We start from the raw sequence: 8,847 nt of genomic DNA, 5'->3' as shown, positions 1-8,847 counted from the left end.
AGACATCCTGATCTATTTCCTTATCATGTACTGTGTCAGCAATTTGTAAAAATTGTGCCAGAAACTCTGTAGGTTCTTCCTGTGGAAGACCGGAATACTGGCAGCTTTATTGCACCATGATAATGAGCTGAGGATTCAACTCAAAGCTACTGACTCCAATGGAGGGTATGCAGATACTACTCCCATATGAAGCAGTAGAGGGGTTAGAATATGACCCCAGAGTCCTCCTGGACTGTTCATTTTCGCTCAGGTCCATGATGGAGAAAGGGAGATGATGTAAAATAGGAAAAATATTTTTATTTATTTATTTATTAATTTATTTCGAAAATAAAATAAATCAAAATAAAATAAATAAAAAATGAGTAAAAGATTTTCGAAAAAGTGAGGAGAGAGAAAGTGGTTAGGAGATTTTTGAAAAAGATATGATGATTTTTGAAAAAGGTTTTAAATTTTGAAATAAAAATCTGAATTTTAGAAATAGATTTTGAAAATTTGCTTTTAAAATAGAGAGAAAAGATATTTTTGATTTTTAAAAGGAAAGAGAAAAACAATAAGATAGCACAAGATTTAAAATTTTTAGATCTAATGTTCCTTATTTTCGAAAATTTTGGAGGGAAAACACTAAGGAACACCAAACTTAAAAATTTTAAGATCAAGACACTAGAAAAACTCAAGAATACTTTGAAGACTCACAAGAATACAAGAACATGAAGGAAGAACACCAAACTTAAAATTTTTTGAAAACCAAAATAAAATTTTCGAAAACCAAAGGGAAATCAACAAGAAAACACCAAACTTAGAGTTTGGCACAGGATTTAATAGAAAAAAATATTATTTTTGAAAAAGATTTTAAAAAGAGTGTACCAAACTGTCACGGGCTTAGACTAACGCTCTAGCCAATTGGGCAGTAAATGTAACACTTGTTTTAAAGAAGGATATTTTTAACCAAGAACAATAATAAGAGACTCTAAACCAAAAAGAAAAATTTTCCTAATCTAAGCAACAAAATAATCCGTCAGTTGTTCAAACACGAACAATCCCCGGCAACGGCGCCAAAAACTTGGTGCACGAATTATGAATCACACTTTTCACAACTCGTACCACTGACCAGCAAGTGCACTGGGTCGTCCAAGTAATACCTCACGTAAGTAAGGGTCGAATCTCACGGAGATTGTTGGTTTGAAGCAATCTATGGTTATCTTATAAATCTTAGTCAAGAAGTCAATTATGTTTATCAGTTGAATTGCAAATAAACAATAGAGCATGGATTAAAGGTTACTTGTTATGCAGTAATGGAGAATGTGTTGGAGTTTTGGAGATGCTTTGTCTTCTGAATCTCTGCTTTCCACTGTCTTCTTGTTCACGCACGCACGTCTTCCTATGGCAAGCTGTGTGTTGGTGGATCACCGTTGTCAATGGCTACCTTCCATCCTTCCAGTGAAAACTACGCTCACGCGCTGTGTCACAGCACGGCTAATCACCGGTTGGTTCTCGATCCGGTTGGAATAGGATTTACTATCCTTTTGCGTCTGTCACTAACGCCCAGCCTTCAGGAGTTCGAAGCTCGTCACAGTCATTCAATCCTTGAATCCTACTCGGAATACCACAGACAAGGTTTAGACTTTCCGGATTCTCATGAATGCCGCCATCAGTTCTAGCTTAGACCACGGAGATTCTGATTAAGGAATCTAAGAGATACTCATTCAATCGTATATAGAACGGAGGTGGTTGTCAGGCACACGTTCATGATTTGAGGAAGGTGATGAGTGTCACAGATCATCACCTCCATCACAGTTAAGCGCGAATGAACATCTTAGATAGGAACAAGCGTGTTTGAATGGAAAACAGAAATACTTGCATTAATTCATCGAGACACAACAGAGCTCCTCACCCCCAACAATGGGGTTTAGAGACTCATGCCATCAGAGAATACAAAGATTAGATCTAAAATGTCATGAGATACAAAATAAGTCTCTAAAAGTTGTTTAAATACTAAACTAGTAGCCTAGGTTTACAAAATATGAGTAAACTATGATGGATGATGCAGAGATCCACTTCTGGGGCCCACTTGGTGTGTGCTGGGCTGAGACTTAAGCAATTCACGTGCAGAGGCCATTTGTGGAGTTGAATGCCAGTTTTTATGCCAGTTTGGGCGTTCAACTCCAGCTTTTGATCCTTTTCTGGCGCTGGACGCCAGAATTGGGCAGAGAACTGGAGTTGAACGCCAGTTTACGTCATCTATCCTTGTGCAAAGTATGGATTATTATATATTGCGGGAAAGCCCTGGATGTCTACTTTCCAACGCAATTGGAAGCATGCCATTTCAAGTTCTGTAGCTCCAGAAAATCCACTTTGAGTGCAGGGAGGTCAGAATCCAACAGCATCAGCAGTCCTTTTTCAGCCTGAATAAGATTTTTGCTCAGCTCCTTCAATTTTAGCCAGAAAAATACCTGAAATTACAAAAAAACACACAACTCATAGTAAAGTCCAGAAATATGAATTTTTCCTAAAAACTAATGAAAATAGACTAAAAACTAACTAAAACATACTCAAAACTATATGAAATTATCCCCAAAAAGCGTATAAAATATCTGCTCATCAATAGGCGATGTCCCAAGGTCAACCACCTCCTATTTGCTGATGATTCCATCTTATTCTGTAAGGCTAATCCTGAAGCATGTTCAAATATCCTGCATTTATTGAATTCTTATGAAAGCATCAGTGGTCAGAGGGTAAATCTTAATAAATCTGCTGCATTCTTTAGCCACAACACTTCCTCCACTACTCGTACACTACTGGCTAACTCTATGAATATTAATCATATTGGGGCTCAGGATAAATACCTTGGTTTGCCTTCTACAGTCTCTAAATCGAAAAAGGCTTCTTTTAGTATGATCAAAGAAAAGATTCGAAAAAGAATCCAAGGGTGGAAGCACAATCTTCTTTCGTCAGGTGGTAGACACATATTGCTTAAGGCAGTGGGAGAAGCTATTCCTATTTATACATTGTCTTGCTTCAAGTTGCCTGATGGTTTAATTTCAGAAATTCACTCTCTACTTTCTCAGTTTTGGTGGGGACAAAAAGGTTCTGAAAGACGGATGGCTTGGATTAGCTGGGACACTATGACTCGCCCACGAAAAGAAGGAGGCCTTGGATTTAAAGATCTCAGAATCCAAAATCTGGCGCTTTTAGGCAAACAGTTTTGGCGACTTGTAACACAGCCTACTTCCTTATTATCCAAAATACTAAGAGGTAAATACTTTAGCAATGGTAATGCTATAATGGCAGAAATTAGAGTCTTACCTTCTTGGAGATGGAGGAGCATACTGGAAGGCCGAAAGATTGTTGAAAAAGGTCTTAATTGGGCTGTGGGTACTGGTGAGAATATCCGAACCTTTGAGGATCCTTGGTTGCCTCCTCCATATCCTTTAATGATTTCTGACATGCCAAATAGACAGGCTATTTCTGAGTTGGTTCCAAGAGTTAAAGATCTAATTACTGAAGATAGGAATTGGAATCAGAATCTCATTCAAAAATTATTTCCCCAAGACGTTGCAAACAGGATTTTGTCAGTTAAAATTCAGCAGGGTAGGGACAAATTGCAATGGGATTTAAACAAATCCAAGCAATATGATACAGCTTCAGGTTACAGAATTGGCTATTCATTTTACCATCCGCCTCTGGAGCTTTGCCCTAATTATATGCAGCAGAAAAAGCCGTGGATTGATCTATGGAAGTTGAACTTGCCTCACAAAATTAAGCTATTTATCTGGAAAGCTCTCCATGGCCGACTTCCGGTGCTTGCTCAGATTCATCACCGCATCCCATCTATATCACCAATATTCCCCTGCTGTCATGAAGCAACGGAAACAGTCACTCATTGTTTAATCGATTGCTCTAGAATTAAAGACGTATGGTCTCAGAGTTATCTTCGTGACCCTCAGAGTTCTAACGACTTTTGGACATGGTGGACTGCATCAACAGAGATACTTAACCCGTTGAAGAATGCTGACCGTAATCCTCAATTGCTTGCCATCATTTGCTGGAACTGCTGGAAAGCTCGCAACCAGTTGATTTTTGAAGGTTCTACTTCTATGCCGTCTGCCATTCTAGCAAGCTTTGTCAAGTTGCTCCGTGAAATCCAAAGAACTCCCAGTTTAAGTCGTCATCTCCATGAGACAAGCTCTTAGTTGCATGCAATTGGATTTATCATTCTTTCTTCTTTAAGATTTTTCTTCGTTTTTCGACCACGCACCGTCGGATGAATACCTTCAGTGTAGTATTTTTGGGAAATCCCCACCTTTTATTATGCTGTCCTGCTTTTGGACATCTTTGTATTTTATTTTTTAATAATTAATAAAATATAACCTATTATCTTTGGAAAAAAAATACAAGCTCTAGAGACACAAAATTAGCCGTGAATGCATTAATGTATTTATTTATCATTTTCTTTAGTTTTATAAAAAATATTTTATTTAAATTATAAGAAAAATGATAAATAAATGTATTGATGCATTTACGGTTGATTTTGTGTCTCTAGAATTTATACTTATTCTATATATTATCGATCTTGTTTTTATATTGTTGTCATATAAGATATTTCGTTAATTATTTAACTTTAATTTCTATATTAAAGTTAAATAAAATTTTTTAAATTCAAATAAAACACTCTAAATTTTAAGAACTAAATAAGATTATATCTAATTTAGGGTAAAATACGAAATTAAACCAAATGGAGGATAAAATTATACAATTCTACCAAAGTAAAAAATGTTACTTGAATCACCAAGTGATTTTGGGGTTCACTAAAGATTGAACTCTTGATTTTTCGGATCTGGTGCTCTAATACCATGTCATGATACTACTCATCCCAAGAGTTTCAACTGAAGAGAAAAAGTAATACTAATGGTTATATCTCTATTACTCTCTAAACCCTATTGTATATACTGTACAAATATTCTATTGGCTTTTCATACTTTTTCAATTTAAATTTGGCCAATTCAAATTATGCATATATGTAATCTTAGAATAGTTCGAATGAGTTGTTTCCAATTATACATACCCTCAGAAAAAAGCTAAACACTCTTCCCTTTCTTTATGGCTTTCTCTTAAAACATTTTAAATGGGAACAATGTCTTTCTAAAATATACTCATATTTATTAAATTTTAATAACATATAAAAATTTAATAATTTTTTAAATATTTTTTTATAATAAAAATATATTTTTATATACTTTAAATATTTTAAAAAAAGTATTTAATAAATATTATTAAAAGATTATAAAAAGTTGTTAAATATTTCAGTTAATAAATTTGTTTTTAAATATTTTATAAAAAGAGTACTTAAAAAGTTGTTAAATTTTTATATATTATTAAAATGTAATAAATATAAGTACATTTATTAGACCAATTCGAATCGATAAAAAAGTGTAATTCGAATTTAAGGCCAATTTAGATGTTACCCTAGAATGAATAAATCGGGAGCAAACCTAGCAGCTTAAAGTGTTTGTGAGTTGTAAGTTGTAAGTGTGCGCTACCTTATTTCTCTCTGCGTAGACTTTACTTGGCACCCGCCCTTCACCTTCCTCACTCAGTCAACTTCACTTTCTCTCTCTCTTTCTCTCTCAAGACTGTTGCAAATGGAGAAGCTGTTGAGCTCGTCCTCCGACCATGAAATACTCAACCTTCTCTCTGACGGTTTCTGCCATCACTGCCACCATCTTTTGCATCACCGCCTTACACTCCTTCGTAACAAAAGTATCTAGAACTTTTTCTTTTTGTGACTCTTTTCTATCTTTCTATCTTATGCTAACTAGTAAGCAACTACTACATAATTTTTTTCTAACATTCACACTCACAAGTCAGATAAATCAGCTAATTACTTTTTTTAATTATGCTTTTTTTTTTTTTGTCTTTCTCTCTCTTATCACCGGCCTGAACATTTTTTAAATTTTAATATATATATATATATATATATATATATATATATATATATATATTCTTTTGTCTGCATGTAGTTGAAATTCTAAAATTTTTAAAAATGTATTAAAGGATAATTAATTCAGTTTTTTTTTCTGCATTCCTAATGATTTAGTACACACTTTTTGTTCTTGTAAACGAGATTGGTTATTATCACACGAGATATTTGATTGTTCTCATAGTTTGTTAAAAATATATTCACAGTAATACACAAATGATTATCCGAAAATATTGGTTGTGTTTGGTGATTAATTTAAGCAATGCTTACCAAAATTAAATGCAGGAAAGTTGAATGGGACGCTATACCTTGATGAAGGCTTGGAGTCTTCTAGAGATATAAGAGACAACCATGTGAATGGAAGTTCTTCAAACTCAGAATCTTATAGTAAAAGGAACCGAAAGCAGAAGGATAGTTCGAGTAATGGACACCATTTTGATTCTTCTTCACCTGAATCCTTGGGTAGCAAACAATCTGATTTCGAGTTGTGGATAAACGACGGGATTGGTGGGGATTCTAAATTTGGAAATGAAGAATTGGATAAACAAAAAGAGTGTATAAGGTATTCCCAAGTTCAATGTAAGAAGGACTTTAGCCTCATTGAAAGGGTAGATGGGAAATCGATTAATGTGCTCCAAGGACTTGAACTTCATACTCAGGTTTTCAATCCTATGGAGCAGAGGAAAATTGTTGAGTGTATATACAGATTACAATGGAGGGGAATGCAAGGGAAGCTTAAAGGTATATATAGATATATATGTTTCTAATCTGCTTCATTTTATTCCTTAAAATCCTGCTTCATCTTATAAAATTGTTACAACTAAATTATTTGGCCTATTTTGTTTACAGAACGCACATATTCAAAGCCTAAAAAGTGGATGCGAGGTAAAGGGCGCGTCACAATTCAATTTGGTTGCTGTTACAATTATGCAGAGGTATTCTATTTTATTATATGTTACAATCTATAATGAATGTAATGTAATGTACTTTCCTGTATGATGTAAGAAAATTCTATTCAAAGTGAGTAGTGAAAAAGTGGAGCAAACATCATATGAAAAAAATTCTGAAAGAAGAAAAGAGAAATAGTTAAGGTATGAAATCACATACTTTTATTATTACCATCATTTATATATACACCTTTACTCACTACATACAGCATCAAACACCTAAACCCTAATAAACTTATTCTAACAAGTTATATAAATTAGAGTACTTAAAAGAGTACTTAAAGAGTGCCTAATTAACAATAATTACATATAGTAACTTATAATACTATTATTAATATATAGTCTCAGTTGCATGATGTGTTAGTTATTTCTTAACAAAATTTTACAGGATAAAAAAGGAAATTCTCCGGGAATTGTCAAAGATGAAGAAGTTGATCCTTTACCATCTTTGTTCAAGCAAATGATAAAGAGAATGGTTAGGTGGAACATTGTTCCTTCCACCTGCATTCCTGATAGTTGCATTGTGAACATCTATGATGAAGGGGACTGCATTCCACCTCATATCGATCACCACGATTTTCTGAGGCCATTTTATACCGTGTCATTCTTGAATCAGTGTGACATACTCTTTGGAAAAAATTTGCAGGCACTTAGTCCCGGAGAGTTTTCCGGACCGGCTTCCATTCCTTTGCCCGTCGGGTAAGATTGTGTTTTTGTATTCTTCTATTCTCACGAATAGGAATAAAAAGAGTAAACCTTTGTATTAATTCTAAGAAATAATAGATACTTTGTTTTCTGATAAATTTTTATTCAAAGTTCCAAAAACTGGTTTCTGACAATTTAAAATTAATTAATTTGTCTTATAATGATATTTTTGGAACCAAATTGTTATTTGTCTAATATATATGTTAAAAATTTGATTGAAAGCAATAAAGTGACTAATTTGTCTAATAAGAGTACTTCTCGAACACTTCTAACCAATAAAGATTGTGGGGGACCAAAATGTACGACTGTTTACTCTAATAAAAAGACCATGACTCCTGTTTCTATATGGATTAGTGTTATACTATGGTAGGTAAAGTTTAATGTGGTTCTTTTGATCATGTTCATTGCCAATTTTATTTGTCATTTTAATCATGCAGGTCAGTGTTTGTCATTAATGGCAATGGAGCTAATATTGCTAAGCATTGTATTCCATCTGTCAAGTCTAAAAGGTCTAAAATTTAATGTCCTTTTCTATTCTTTTTCCGGTGTATTAGTTCTTAAATATTTGAATGAATTTTGCAGAATTTCCATTACCTTTAGAAAGATGGATCCAAAGAAGGTACCATACAAATTTTTACCGGATCCAGAGCTAGAGGGTATCAAGCCACGTTTCATTTCATCTCCTAAGAAACCCGTTATAGAAATCCAACAACAGAAGGCTCAAAGTGCTGAATCTGAATCTGAATATGAGACATTTTCCAAGAACAGAAAAAAAATGTTTAATGTGGAAGGTGAAGTTCCTCCCCTCAATGGTATTGGTAGGCATAGCTTTGGGAAATTTAAGGTCAACAAATTTGGACACATGCAATGAGTTTCAGTGGACCTGTTTCATTTTTCTGTATTGTAAATATCGACTATGCTATGTGTATACCAAAATCAGTCACTAAAGTCAGTCACTAGTATAAAATATATATTGAAAATAAATTAAACTACATATGTATTTATACACAAATATGTTGGTGACTGATTTTAGTGATTGATTTTGGTGTACGAATAACATTATTGCCTTATATATATATATATATGTCAATCAATGTTGTATGGTACGAATAAGATATTTATGGCTCTTGCATGTGCCTTATTCAGGCACTATTAGCTTTTCACTTTATCAAACCGAAAAAAGAAAGTTGGAATAAACTTCAAATTACTTATGGTTTT

The 8,847-nt window shown here is 33.8% G+C and overlaps 1 protein-coding gene across 1 annotated transcript; it reads left to right on the top strand.

The window, feature by feature from the left end:
* The first annotated feature begins 5,460 nt into the window (after nucleotides 1-5,460).
* On the top strand, nucleotides 5,461-8,847 carry LOC112784970 (RNA demethylase ALKBH9B). The gene is made up of 6 exons (XM_025828364.3): nucleotides 5,461-5,757; nucleotides 6,263-6,718; nucleotides 6,827-6,912; nucleotides 7,313-7,623; nucleotides 8,067-8,138; nucleotides 8,212-8,847. The coding sequence occupies exons 1-6, from the start codon at nucleotides 5,640-5,642 to the stop codon at nucleotides 8,498-8,500; spliced, it is 1,332 nt and encodes a 443-aa protein (XP_025684149.1). The 5' UTR covers nucleotides 5,461-5,639; the 3' UTR covers nucleotides 8,501-8,847.

Source organism: Arachis hypogaea, chromosome 20, assembly GCF_003086295.3.
Source record: "Arachis hypogaea cultivar Tifrunner chromosome 20, arahy.Tifrunner.gnm2.J5K5, whole genome shotgun sequence".
Taxonomy (NCBI): domain Eukaryota; kingdom Viridiplantae; phylum Streptophyta; class Magnoliopsida; order Fabales; family Fabaceae; genus Arachis; species Arachis hypogaea.
Note: the sequence above shows the minus strand (reverse complement) of the source record. Positions and strands in the feature narration are given on the sequence as shown.

Excerpts from the sequence above, each read along its gene's own strand:
- LOC112784970 (XM_025828364.3), top strand. The coding sequence starts at position 5,640 with ATGGAGAAGCTGTTGAGCTCGTCCTCCGACCATGAAATACTCAACCTT. Across the intron at positions 5,758-6,262 it reads TACACTCCTTCGTAACAAAA|GAAAGTTGAATGGGACGCTA; the intron begins GTATCTAGAACT and ends AATTAAATGCAG. Across the intron at positions 6,913-7,312 it reads GCTGTTACAATTATGCAGAG|GATAAAAAAGGAAATTCTCC; the intron begins GTATTCTATTTT and ends AAAATTTTACAG.